Source organism: Thrips palmi, unplaced genomic scaffold (genome assembly GCF_012932325.1).
Source record: "Thrips palmi isolate BJ-2018 unplaced genomic scaffold, TpBJ-2018v1 HiC_scaffold_16, whole genome shotgun sequence".
NCBI classification, from domain to species: Eukaryota; Metazoa; Arthropoda; class Insecta; order Thysanoptera; family Thripidae; genus Thrips; species Thrips palmi.
In genome coordinates, this window is record NW_023144625.1 from 14,897,528 (window position 1) to 14,911,464 (window position 13,937).

Here is a 13,937-nt window from a genome sequence, read left to right on the forward strand (position 1 = left end):
AGGGCTAAAATGCACCTCAAACCATTGTCTAGATTTATGGAAAAGTACTCCATACTGATGGGACATGGGACTGATGGTGTGGTAAAAAAAAACTGACAAACAGGAATATTTCTTAAATTTCTTTTTATTTATTAAACAACGTCTACAAATTGTATAGTACAGAAGGGGAGGGGGTCAACACTGCAGTAAAGTTTAGTTTAGGTTCCATATGGTTAAAACACAAAGTCAGTAATCTGGCTGACATTCCTGATTTACAGCATCAGCATCTGTTGCACATGACTTCATCCAAGGAGAGCCAAGGACATGGTCATATTTCTTTTGCAATTTCCTTAATATGGCCCATTATAGTACACTTACACCAGTCTTAGACAACAGCAAAATAGTAATTGATTATGTTTGATTGATTATACAATAATAATAAATTTATGCAATGATCAGTCAAAATTTTTTCAATTGAATAGTCTTTAACATAGAAGTACATACACAATAATTGAAGTCATAAGAGGCCAAACAGAGAAAGAGCTCTAAGAACAATTTAAGGAAAACAAAAATACATTCATATTATGCTTTGCAAACTGTAAAAGTAAAATAGTCTAAACAGTTGAGAGTATTTTTAAATACCTTTTTTGCATTAGAAACAAAAAAAAAGAAGAAGAAAGTCTCACATTATAAACATGTCCTAGAAATAACTTTTTGATAGAGATCAAATGCCGAAAACAGAAAAATTCAGAGGATTATGGACTTCATATTTCGTTGGGGCCTGAGGGCAACCTCACTACAAGCTCCTTTGGTTTGAATGGAGGCACACGTGGTGGAGGAACTGGTATACGTCCTGCAGGAAGAACCCTACGGTTAAGTGTCATTGCCCTCTCCACAGTTGCATGCAGCACTGCATTTCGCAGCTGGGGCCTGTCTGCAGAATGGCTCCGTGTATTCGGCAACAATCGCTGCGAAGACCGCTGCCGAAATCTTGTGGATCAGTGATACAGCAAGATGCGTTTTTCAACAGGTTTCCGACAAATGGGGCACTCTGACATTTGATCTCCACACATTTGGCATGTTCCATGACCGCACATAAAGATCATGTTTTTCAGGCGATCCAAGCATACTGGGCACATTGTCTGTAAAGTACGGAATAAGATAAGATAAGTAAATAGCACCAGTTAACAATGTAAAAAATGATGGCTCCTAGTTTACCTGCTCCTTGATGTCTTGCAGTTCTTGTTGCAATTTCTGGATGTCATTTGAAGTGTCATGGCTGCCATTGTTCATTATATTTCCTTGTATTGGTCTTGGCTCCACTGGTCCAACAACTAGATTTAAAAACAAAAAGATATAATAATGGACAGTCTCAAAGATATATCCAAGGGAAAAAAAAATTCAATGATAAGTCACCTGGAGTATGGCGTTTACTGAGTGCAGCAGTAGATAAAGCTGTTGCATTGGGCCTGTTCAAACCATGAGGTAGTTCATCCTCAAGGTCAGAATCAAAGTCAGATGATTTTGAGTCTAAATCCCATGCAGGAAAAGGAAGAGAAGACAAGTATTAGAAATGTAATATTTAAAATAAACATTGACTTTAAAAACATTTGTGAGATACATGAAGATCACACTTGATGTAATTGTTGCCTACCTGTTCCTTGATTTTGATGATGCCGAGATATCACAGCCGAGGCAACTGCAGCAGCTGCTCCCATAGATGATCCTCCTTCTCCAAACTCGTTATCTAAATCGGAGTTGTTGGCTGTGGCAAAATATAATTGCATTTGTACAAGACTGACCAAGAATCTTAAGAGCACCGTAACATTTTAAATGGATTACTGTACTTACCCACACCTCCACAACAAACTATGAAAGATTGCATGCGATCAATTTGTGTTCGGCATTGAACACATTTCTTCATCAAAGGAGCGCATTGGTAGCACGCACACATGTGTCCACAAGGTCGGAAGAGGACTGATGCCTTTTTATCTGAGCATATGACACACTCTTCAATCTGGAAATTAAACAGAAAAGAAAAGACATTTAAACACTGTGCTATAATTGTTAACATCACTTCTTTGAAAGAACCATAAATATAAAATGAAAGTCACCTTCACACGAGAGGCAATGCCCTCACGGCAAATGAGGCATTTTTTCACTCGGACAGAGCATGGAGAGCAGCAAGCAACGTGCCCACAAGGTTTGAATAGTATGTCCCTTTTGTGGTCAGAGCATACCATACATTCATCCAGAGTAGCAGGATCATCGTCAGCATCGCCTTCATACTGGGCCTTCAGCTTATTCCTGAAAGAAAAAATAAAAGCAGTTCACTTAAAAAGAGAGTTCAAACAGTTGTTATGGCATCTGCAACCCATATTAATGGCTCACATTTCTTGATCTTTGTGACATTTGGTTAGTGCCACAAGAAGGTTTGCATCTGGGCAGAGATCAAGCGGAGTCTGCCCTTTCTTGTTTTTGATCTTCAGGTCAGCACCGTTGCCAGCAAGGAAGCATGCAATCGTGGCGGAAGTCTTCTTCTTGTCTTTATCCTGGCGGTCGCAGCTGAGCCCCATGAGCAGCTAAGGACAGAAGGGAACGTTAGTCACAGACTCCGCAGAAAATGCTTCACTCAAAGGTGTTTTTGGTCCAAAAAATGAATTCAACAGTAACAAAAAGACAACCATCACATGGCCATAGGGGCCAAAACGGTCGACCCTCTGAGGCCCTTGCCGACGGCGTAGGACCGACGGGCGGCGCTGAGAGAGAGGGTGGAAACCGGAGGGGAGGCTCACCTTGCTGACGCCCTGCACGTCCTGCAGCTGTCGGATCTGCGACAAGGTGTGGTGGCGCAGGGCCTCGTGGAGCGGCGTGTCGCCGTCCTTGTCGGGCACGTTGAGCATGGCGCCCAGCTGGACCAGGAGCTGCAACAAACACGGCCATGGCAGTGGAGTGGAGTACGAAGGGTTGCCCGGCCGGGCGCCGGCAGCTTGCCGGGAGCGCCGCGGGGGTAGGCAACCCATCGTACACCTTGTACTCCCGCGCGTTGCCGGGAGCGTTCAAAAGTGTTCAATATCTCGGCTCCGACGTACCTGCACGACCTGGATGTGCTGGCGCTCGACGGCCAGGTGCAGAGCCGTCTGGCCGTTCATGTTCTGCAGGTCCATGTGCGCCTTGCCCTGGCGCACCAGCATGCGCGCCACCATGGTGTGGTTGTTGAGGGCGGCCAGGTGCAGCGCCGTGTAGCCGTCGTCCTTCTTCTCGTCCACGATCCAGGGCCGGGGCAGCTTCTGCAGCAGGATCCGCATCGCGCTGGAACACAAAAACGTCAAAATTAGCAAAATTGCTACCTATATTTCCAGTGCCTGGACCAACGTCCCCGCGAGAGAAAAGGGAGAAGGGGGTTGCGGCTACGAACAGGGCTTTAGAATCCGCAGGACACCTCGTTCTTGAGGTGATTGCAGTAATCGGATTAGGGCTGGCTGGGCCAGGCCGCCAGGTCCTTGCCGCCAGGCCCTTGAGCCCCAAGCCCTGGCCGCCCTGGCCCGTGAGCGCCCTCCGCAAAGGCAGCAGACTGATTCCGAGAGTCGTTTTCGTCGCTCTGTCTCCCTCACACCTACATGAAACAGCGTATGAGTGAGGCCGCGGCCGGCGGCACACTGGCGACCCTCAAGACAAGCTCCAGGCTTGTGACGCGGTCCATGGGCGGCGCCAACGGGCCAACGACACAGCGCGGGGACAGGCCGGCCGGGCCGGGCCGGGCCCACGCACACCCTTTCCACCGCCACTGACCATTCAATCTCTGGACGTGGTTGGCTGGGGGCGGGGCGTGCCGGCCCGGCCAAGCAGTGCGGGGATTTGGCAAAAACGGAGTGGGTGGCGGAACGACACGACGACGACACGGGTGAGAAGGCTTCATATTGCCGCTGGAAAAAATTGGCTCCATTTGGGGCGTCCACCGCGCCGCGACGCCGTCGAGTAGAGCGTCGAGGACGCCGAGGCCGGCGTCGTGCTGGGACAGCGGAGATGGAGCGGCCCGGCCCGAATTGGCCATCAGTCGGACGGCGCATTATGACAGAGGGACACTTTATCCCGCGACCCGTATCCAGTCGTGTCCCGGAGCACCGGCCCGCTTTCCCCGTTTTCCGCGGAAATGCCGCCACATTCGTCAATAAGCCCCGCGGAGGGGAGCGGCAAGCAGAGGACCCGTTCGGGCTTGGGGCTTGGGGCGGCCCGCGCTCTGTTCGTCAAAGCGCATAAACTCATCGATCGAAGAGCAACCCGTTGGTACCACCCACCAAGTGTCTGCTTCGCGGCCATGAGGAATGGAGATGGCTGACGTCTAAACCGCCCTCTGGCCCACTGTGGCGCCACAGGCGGCGACACGACACGACCAAAGCGAGACAATTCCGTCGCTTTCTTTCTTGCACCCGGACGGAACGCCCAGTGAGTGCGACAGAGACAAGGCGACAGGCGGATAAAAACGGGATTAGCGCCCTTCATTCCGGAGGCCGGCTCGGCCCGGCTCGGCCCGGCCAGACGTGCCAATCTGCGGCCGGCGGGGCTGCGGCTGCCTGGCGGCTCGGTCTGCCCGGCCCTGCTTGAGGCTCAGGCTGCCTGCTGGCCTGGGGCGGCGCCGGGGCGCTGTGCCGCTGTGCCCCGCCGGCCCGGCCCCGCCTCCCCAAACTTTATCCCCACAGTCCGGAACAGCCGACGTCCCACTCGGAGCTGCGCGGAGCAGCGCGGAGCCAGGGCCTCCTGTTTGTTTGTTTCCAACGGCCGTGCGGACCAGCAACCAGCACAGCATCTCCTTACTACATCCCATCACCGCCGTTGCCCCCCTCCCCACCCGGTGTCGCGGCCCCGGTGGGGTAGCGTGGCCCCCCCCCCCCTCTCTCTGCCACCCGTTCGCAGGTGACAGGTGAGTTATTACCAGCTGTCGGCCGGCAGAACGCGCGCACCGCAGCGCCGCCGCCGCCGTCTTGGGGATGAACACGCCGGTGGTCATCACGGGGGCGATTATTGATGAACAGGGCCCGCTCGACGAGCGCCGTGTTTTTCGAGACGAGAAGGAAAGGGGGAGTGTAGCTAGCGGTGCACCGTCGTCGGCGCCCTGCCAAGTGTGACGGATTTAGTGGGATGGCTGGCCAGCGGACCGACTCCGAGAGCCGTTTTCGTCGCCCCGTCTCTCTCGCACCTACGCGGGACGCCCCGCGAGTGTGAGAGAGACAGAGCGACGAAAACGACTCTCGGAGTGGGTCTGCAGCACGGCGACGGAGAGGAGTGTGGCAGAGTAGCGTACCGCACGCTTTTAGATGCGCGCCAAAGCACGCCCTTCCCCCCGCACAAGTGCATGGACTAGGAGAGGACGGCACTAGCGGCGGAGCGGCGGAGCGGCGGATACCTTCCCCGCGCCTCGCGCCGCCCCGCGTGGTCGGGGGCCGGCAAGACGCCGCGGCCAGGGGGAGGGGGAGGGGAAGGGGAAGGGGGCGTCGAAAGTGGAGATGGCGCGCGCCGCCACGGAGAGCGCAGCGAGCGCAGCGAGAGGGAGAGAGACGCCTAAAAAGTCCCTAACCGCGGTCCAAAATAGTCCGCACGCAGCGCCGCAGCAGCAGCAGCAACCCCAGTAGGGCGACAGCTGCAGCCGTGCAGCCGTGCCGCCGTGCCCCACGCGGGGCCGAGCGAGCGGGCAGGGCGGGGCCTTGCGCGGCGGGGCAGGTAACCCGACACCTGCCCCGCGGGTCAAAGCCCCACGCAGAGAGCGCACCGAGTAGGTCCAAAGGACCAAATGACCTGTGCGAATGTGCCGTGGAGGAAAGACGACAACGGGGAGGGAAAAGGGTGCTGGGCTGGGAGACGCCCCGCCGCCCGCGCCAAAGACAGACAGACAGACAGACAGACAGACAGACAGACAGACAGGCAGACAGACAGGCAGACAGACAGACAGACAGACGACAGACAGACAGACAGAACAGACAGCAGACAGCAGACAAGCAGACAGACAGACAGACAGACAGACAGACAGACAGGCAGACAGGCAGACAGACAGACAGACAGACAGACGGGCAGACAGGCAGCAGACGGGACCGGCAGACAGACAGGCAGACAGACAGACAGACAGACAGGCAGACGGGCAGACAGGCAGACAGACAGACAGACAGACAGGCAGACAGACAGACAGGCAGACAGGCAGACAGACAGACAGACAGACAGACAGACAGACAGACAGGCAGACAGACAGACAGACAGACAGACAGACAGCAGACAGGCAGACAGACAGACAGACAGACAGACAGACAGACAGGCAGACAGACAGGCAGACAGACAGGCAGACAGACAGACAGGCAGACAGGCAGACAGGCAGACAGACAGGCAGACAGACAGGCAGACAGACAGACAGACAGACAGACAGACAGGCAGACAGACAGACAGACAGACAGACAGACAGACAGACAGGCAGACAGGCAGCAGACAGACAGACAGACAACAGACAGACAGACAGACAGGCAGACAGACAGACAGACAGACAGACAGACAGGCAGACAGGCAGACAGACAGACAGACAGACAGACAGACAGACAGACAGGCAGACAGACAGGCAGACAGACAGACAGGCAGACAGGCAGACAGACAGACAGACAGACAGGCAGAAAAGACAGACAGGCGGGGAGACAGACAGACAGACAGACAGACAGACAGACAGACAGGCAGACAGAGCAGGCAGACAGACAGACAGGCGGGACAGGCAGCCCAGACAGACAGACAGACAGGCAGACAGACAGACAGGCAGACAGGCAGACAGACAGACAGGACAGACAGACAGACAGACAGACGGGCAGACAGACAGACGGGACAGACAGACGGGCAGACAGACAGAAGACAGACGGGACAGACAGGCAGACGGGACAGACAGACAGACAGACAGACAGACAGGCAGACAGACAGACAGGCGGGACAGGCAGACAGACAGACAGACAGACAGGCAGACAGACAGCAGACAGACAGACAGGCAGACAGACGACAGACAGGCAGACAGACAGACAGGCAGACAGACAGACAGACAGACAGACAGACAGACGGACAGACAGGCAGACAGACAGACAGACAGACGGGCAGACAGACAGACAGACAGACAGACAGACAGACAGGCAGACAGACAGACAGACAGACAGACAGACAGACAGGCAGACAGACAGACAGACAGACAGACAGACAGACAGACAGACAGGCAGACAGACAGACAGACAGACAGCAGGCAGAAGACAACGGCAGACAGACAGCAACAGACAGACAGACAGACGGGCAGACAGACAGACAGGCAGACAGACAGACAGACAGACAGACAGACAGACAGACAGGCACACACACACACACACTGACGTCGCGGTGGCGTCCCCGTTTCCAGCCGCGCTGCAGTGGTGCTGCATGGCGGCTCCATGCGCGCCGCGCCGCACCCGGGACAAAGTATCAAAAGGGGGACGGCGGGGGGCTGTCTCAGCGTCCCGAGGCCCGACTGCATGCCATTGTCAATGGCCCGCCCGCCCCTTCTCAAGACGAGCCTGACACAGGTCCGACCAATCGGCCTACTTCGGCCCGGTTCGGGCGTCTTCGGGTCCGACCGTCCCGGCAGCCGCCGGCCGCGTGGCCGAAGGAGCCTCCGAAGGCGAACAGGCCCCGAAGACGCCTTCGGGTCGGACAAATCCATCTATCTGGCGGCGGCGGGATGGCACATTTATGGTAGGGCGACCCTCCGAGGTTGCCTCGCTGAAACACAACCCCAAACCCTTACCGCGCTTCCAGTCCCCCTTTAGATACTTTGTCCAGGCGCCGCACTTTGCTGCCGTTACCGCGCCGCACCGCGCCGCCAGCATTTCGGTATAATTGTCACATTAGAGACGCGGCGCGGCGCGGCCACTGGCCACTCAGTGCCGCGGCATGTAAACAAGGGGGATGTAGGCCACGCCGCGCCACGCCGTGCCGTGCCGCGAGCGGGCAATGTAAATTTTGGGTGTGGGCGGGCGCCGTCCATCGCGGACCAACCAAACCAAACCAACCACACGGCGGGCACGGCCAGCACGGCCAGGTGCGCGCCTGCCGAGCTCCGCCGCCTTGTTTCCAGTGTACTCGCGGCCGTCGTGCAGCAGCCCAAGCAGCACGAGCAGCACGAGCAGCGCGCCCCCCGTAAGCACCGTTATTTTCAGACGCCGTGGCCGTCGGCCCGCTGTGGGGCGCAGCCTGGGCGCGGCGTGCTGCTGCTGGCGGTGTGGCGGCGGCGGTAGCGGTCCATCCCCACCGTCTCTCCGCTCCTACTTATGTAAATAAAGCGCCAGAGACTTTCTGGGAGAGGAGCAGCGAGAGAGAGAAAGGCTAAGTGCGTGCGCGCGCCTGAGTGAGTGCCGCGAGGCGCGTGAAGGTGTGGGGTGTGCGAAGGTGTGCGCGCGTGAGGCAATGAAAGAAAGAATACCCGTGTACACATGTAAGATACGGGGATGGCGGCGTAGTCACACGTTCGTGAACTTGGCACTCGCATGGCGGCGGCGCGGATGCCAGCGGGACGGCCCGCTTCCCCTTCCACTGTAACACGGCCAGGTAAGAACGAGAGGGCGAGAAGGAACGCTCAATTTGGAGGCCGCGCCGCCGGGGCCCGACCGCCGCGCCAGATATACGGGGACGTGGCGGCGCGGGGCGGCCGGGGCTGGCGCGCTGACTTCGCGGTTTGGCGATCTCTTTAATTGCTTTGCCCCCACGTCCGCCCCCACCCCCGAACTACCCCCACCCCCCAGAGGGCCGAAACTTGGAGGCGGTTGACGGAGACCCTTTTCGCGGGACCAATCATCCGCCGAAACTGGGCGCCACCAGAAATGGTGTGACGTAGTACGAAGAAAGAACTGGGAACACGGATTTTCCGAACAGACAGCAGAGGTGCCAGTGTCATGTGCGCACTAGCGCTGGAGCTGCGTTCCGAAATCGCGATTTTAGTCCAGTCGTGTAATCCGGCCGCCACCGAGAACGGCCCCGGCCACGCCGCGCCACGCCGCGCTGCGGTGCCAGTGCCATCCCCGCGCAGCAAACGTACTGTGCACTGCGCGCTACGCTGCGCGCTACACTGTGCGCTGTGCACAGCCGCGCGGCGACTTTGTCGAGTGCGAATAACAAGCGACAGTTCGCACGCCAAACAGCCGCCGAGCAAACACGCCGCGGCGCTATGCAAATGCAGCGCGTAGGCACACATTCGGGGGAGGGGGGGCTGGCCGATCTTGACTGCGGGTAAGTAGGCGGGGGGCTCTCGGCGCGTTTCCGATCCCAGAAGGACCAAATAGGAAGATGCTACGGAGATGAGGCTCTTTGGAGAGAGAGGGCCGCCGCCGCCGAGGCAGGCCGAGGCAGGCCACGGCCCGAGGCTCGGCGAGGCACGGCACCGCACGGCCCCTGGGGCGGAACCTCATTTAGCGTCGGAAATGATCAAATCAGTGTCTCCTCGGGGCGTGGCCCAGCGAGGCCCCAGCGTGGCCCTGGCCGGGCCGGGGAGAAAAGAAAGGGGGTGGGGAGTGCGCGACAATGCAGGTGGGGTGGCTGCTGGCTTGGCTGGGGTCAGAGAAGGCCAGGTCGGGTCTGGCACCAAATCTGGATCACGCGGGCGGCACGGCAGGCAGGGCAGAGGGTCCGGGGGACAATCCGGCGAATAAGGACCCAAGGGTGCCGGGAAGCCCGAGCCAAATTCAGCCCGAATTTGGCCATTTGGTCGCACGGGGGAAAAAAGAGGGGGAGGGCAGACAAATGTGCGGACATAGGCGCAATAAAGAGCGTTTTTTGTTTTCGTGTCCGAGTCGTTGTTACTCTTTTAACCGCGCGTTACGACCGCGTTTCCCTAACCACGCTCATGCACACACACACACCCACACACGCACGCCTCCACACTCACACACAAACACGTGGGCTCGAACGCACACCCACACGCACAATGGCTTTTGCTCCGCGCGGTTCGCAGCAGTGGGCTGATTCCGAACAGTGCTTCGATCGCTTCCGTCCCTGACGCCCCGTGAGTGCGAGAGGGACAGAGCGACGGGGCCCCGTTCGGAGGCAGCCCGCAGGCAGCCGCCCGCCTCGTCCGCAGCGCCCCCTTAAATCACCTCTTTATCGCAGAAATTATGATATATTTGAGCGAGAGTACCGGGTGCGGCGGGCCAGCCCGGCCAGCCCTGCGTTCACACGCGGAACGCGCCAACGCGCCCAGCCGCGCCACCAGCAGCGCCCCTCAGCCTCCAGGCCCCAGCGACGCCCACACTGTCAAATCGCATTTCACATCGGAACGGAAATGCTAAAAGTCAAAATGCCCCGCACGCGCGCACAGTGTAAAAAAGCGGATTTCTGGAAAGTATCAAAGCAGGAATGCGGGGCGCGCGAAACAATGCGGGCACAATGCGGCCCTCACATTATACAGGGCGGGATGGGTCGGCCGGCTAGCCTCGCTAGCCTCGCTGCAGGGGGTCGGCCGGCCGGCTCCAACGGCCCCAAATGGCAACGGCCCCGACTTGGCGGCAAAAGCAGCGCACAACTCGGGGGTAACTCAGGGGTAAAATCGGGGGGAAAATCGGGGGTAACTCAAGGGGAAGTCGGGGGGAAATCGGGGGGGGTCGGGGGAACTCGGGGGGGAAATCGGGGGGGAATCGGGGGGGAAATCGGGGGAATCGGGGGGGAAATCGGGGGGGGAAATCGGGGGGAAATCGGGGGGAACTCGGGGGAATCGGGGGGAAATCAGGGGTAACTCGGGGGCAAGTCGGGGGGAACTTGATCGACTCGCCCCCAAAACTAGAAATACGCTCCAAACTAGCACCGTTGCCTTTGTCTCGTTGCCCCGATTCTAAAAGTGCCCCTACTTGCCCCTCTAGCTCAGCGGTTCCCAACCTTGGGGTCGCGAAAAAAATTTTTAGGGGTCGCGGCGAGGTGGCTGGGGGCGCCTGGGGTCGCGGTGGTTTCCCGGCTGGCCCACACGCCGAGCACTGGCTGCTTAAATGCCGCAAAGTTGATCAAAACGGTCACAAATGTGTGTAAAAGATCGTGTTTTGGGTCGACTTTAAGCATCCACTGCTTCTGATCCGAGGCGGTAAATCGCCCTCCCTCAACGGGCAATTGGTCTTTGGACCTTCCTTTTGCATGCCTTTGTTACGGAGTGCGATTATCTGCCTTAGTTTGGGAGCAGTTTTGCCGGAAAGTTGATCAAAACGGTCACAAATGTCTGAAAAATCGTGTTTTGGGGCCCACTTTAAGCATCCACTGCGTCTGATCCGAGGCGGTAAAACGTCCTCCGTCAACGGGCAATTGGTCTTTAGACCTTCCCTTTTGCATGCCTTTGTTACGGAGTGCGATTATCTGCCTTAGTTTGGGAGCAGTTTTGCCACAAAGTTGATCAAAACACGATTTTTCAGACATTTGTGACCGTTTTGATCAACTTTGCGGCAAAACTGCTCCCAAACTAAGGCAGATAATCGCACTCCGTAACAAAGGCATGCTAAAGAAAGGTCTAAAGACCAATTGCCCGTTGACGGAGGACGATTTACCGCCTCGGATCAGACGCAGTGGATGCTTAAAGTCGGCCCAAAACACGATTTTTTTACAGACATTTGTGACTGTTTAGACCAACTTTGCGGCAGTACTGCTTCCAAACTGAGGCAGATAATTGCACTCCGTAACAAAGGCATGCAAAAGGAAGGTCCAAAGACCAATTGCCCGTTGAGGGAGGGCGATTTACCGCCTCGGATCAGAAGCAGTGGATGCTTAAAGTCGACCCAAAAAACGATCTTTTAAAACACCTTTGTGACCGTTTTGATCAAATTTGCGGCATTTAAGCAGCCAGTGCTCGGCGTGTGGGCCAGCCCGGGGAAAACCCCCGCGACCCCAGGCGACCCCAGCCACCTCGCCGCGACCCCTCAAAATTTTTTCGCGACCCCATTTGGGGTCGCGACCCCAAGGTTGGGAACCGCTGAGCTAGAGGGGCAAGTAGGGGCACTTTTAGAATCGGGGCAACGAGACAAAGGCAACGGTGCTAGTTTGGAGCGTATTTCTAGTGTTTGGGCGAGTCGATCAAGTTCCCCCCGACTTCCCCCCGAGTTACCCCTGAGTTCCCCCGACTTCCCCCCGATTTCCCCCCGATTTCCCCCCCGAGTTCCCCCCGATTGCCCCTGAGTTCCCCCGATTTCCCCCCCGAGTTCCCCCCGACTTCCCCCCGAGTTCCCCCCGATTTCCCCCCCGACTTCCCCTTGAGTTACCCCCGAGTTACCCCGAGTTACCCTGAGTTCCCCCCGAGTTACCCCCGAGTTGACCTGGCCCTCAGTTTGTCAGGGGCGACGCCAAATTTCCTCCTAGCGCGTGCGTGCGTCGTTCGTGTGTGTTTGCGAGTACGAGTGTGAGAGTGTGTGGGTGTGTGTGCGCGCGCACGGAATTTCCGGCTTTCGACAGTCATTTAGAGAGGCCCTCTCTCTTTCCTCCCCCCACGCCTCCCCCCCCTCTCTCCTCTCTCTCCACACACTCTCTCTCTCCCCTCTCTCTCTCTCTCTCTCTCTCTCTCTTTTCTCTCTCTCTCTCTCTCTCTCTCTCTCGCCCCTTTCTCCACCGAAACGAAGAAGACGCCTCCCTTCAAATAAAAAATGCCGCAGTCATTCAAAGTCGATTCGCGTCACTTGGTATTCCCCGGCGCAGCGGCCCGCCTTCCCACGTCCACCAAAATACACAAGACAAAGACGCAGCGAAAAAAACAGAGAGACAGAAGAGGAAGGAGAAACGCGGCCGGCGAAATCACCGCCACGCCGCCGAGGGAAGCTTTGGCAAGGCGCGGCAGGACGAAATAAAATTACATTCGCGTCCGGATTTTCCACACAGAAAGCACAATGATGCAAGTCTGGCAGAAAAAAGAAGGAGGAAAGGAAAGCATAGGCAATATTGGCTTTTTAAACATTATTATTATTCACGACTTGAAAGCGGAGGCATGAAAATAAACACCGTAGGCAGAACTAGGCGGCACTAGGCTCTGCTCGCTCTGCTCTCGGTACACGGCACAGCCAGGGCACAGCCACGGCACAGCGCTCGAGGTTCGTAATTCAGCAAACTTGCTGGCGGGGCGGGGCGGGGCGGGGCGGGCTGTGCTACACCGGGCCGTGCCGCCCGGCCGCCCCCATCATCCGGGCCTCCAATCAGCCTCCGCGGACTCGCCACTGCAAATAACGGAGCGCGCTGCCAATAGCAAATGAGCGTAGGCAGCGCAGGCAGCGCAGGCGGCGCAGGCGGCGCGCTTATACTAGGATTCAGGATGGAAGGCGGCTCGGCAATCTTTGTCGCCTGCTACCCTCCCCGCTACCGAAAACAACATTTTGCCCCGGCCCGTGCTGGACCCTCGACACGGGCCCCCGGACCCGCCCCTTTGTGCGGGTGGAGCGCGCCCCTCGCAGTCGGAACAAAGGGGGGAATAATAATGGCCTTTTAACTGCTGCACCAAATCAAAACTTAAATTTTGAACTCAAATTAAAACTGATACTTGTTGTAAAACGTTAATAAAATTTTATGGCGTTTTGTGCAAACGGCATGTTGCTACGACAATTTTGACCGATTTGAGGGAAAGACTATCCAAAACTTAAATCGACCAAAAATAATGACACAACCTTCAACTTTTTTTCAAATCAAGTTGGTTTTTTCTTGTGAGTCCAAATATGCGTTCAGTTTGTAGAAATTTTTAAAATTTATGAGACTTTTGAACGGTCATTATAAATGCAAAAAGACAATAGGCTAGGACTCTCGACCCACACCACCCTCACCCGGACTTCGGGCCAGAGTCAGGTAGCCGGCCGTCATCTACCACCGCACCACCGCCAGCCGCCTTCCATCCTGAATCCTAGTCGACGACGCCCGAGATGACCCACTTTCGGGGGTCGACAATGAACAGCCCTTACGGTGGGGGAGGGCCTTCA

At 56.7% G+C, this 13,937-nt stretch overlaps 1 protein-coding gene across 1 annotated transcript in view; it reads right to left on the reverse strand.

The window, feature by feature from the left end:
• Positions 1–434: 434 nt before the first annotated feature.
• LOC117642265 (E3 ubiquitin-protein ligase mib1) overlaps positions 435–13,937 on the reverse strand; it is a 160,829-nt gene continuing 147,326 nt past the window's right edge. The window contains exons 12-20 of the mRNA XM_034380259.1: positions 3,072–3,291; positions 2,775–2,903; positions 2,371–2,561; positions 2,094–2,286; positions 1,831–1,996; positions 1,634–1,744; positions 1,396–1,509; positions 1,198–1,313; positions 435–1,121 (exon numbers count right to left, since the gene is read on the reverse strand). Of these exons, the coding sequence (XP_034236150.1) occupies positions 978–1,121; positions 1,198–1,313; positions 1,396–1,509; positions 1,634–1,744; positions 1,831–1,996; positions 2,094–2,286; positions 2,371–2,561; positions 2,775–2,903; positions 3,072–3,291 (1,384 nt within the window). The 3' untranslated portion in view covers positions 435–977. The remainder of the gene's footprint in view (positions 1,122–1,197; positions 1,314–1,395; positions 1,510–1,633; positions 1,745–1,830; positions 1,997–2,093; positions 2,287–2,370; positions 2,562–2,774; positions 2,904–3,071; positions 3,292–13,937) is intronic.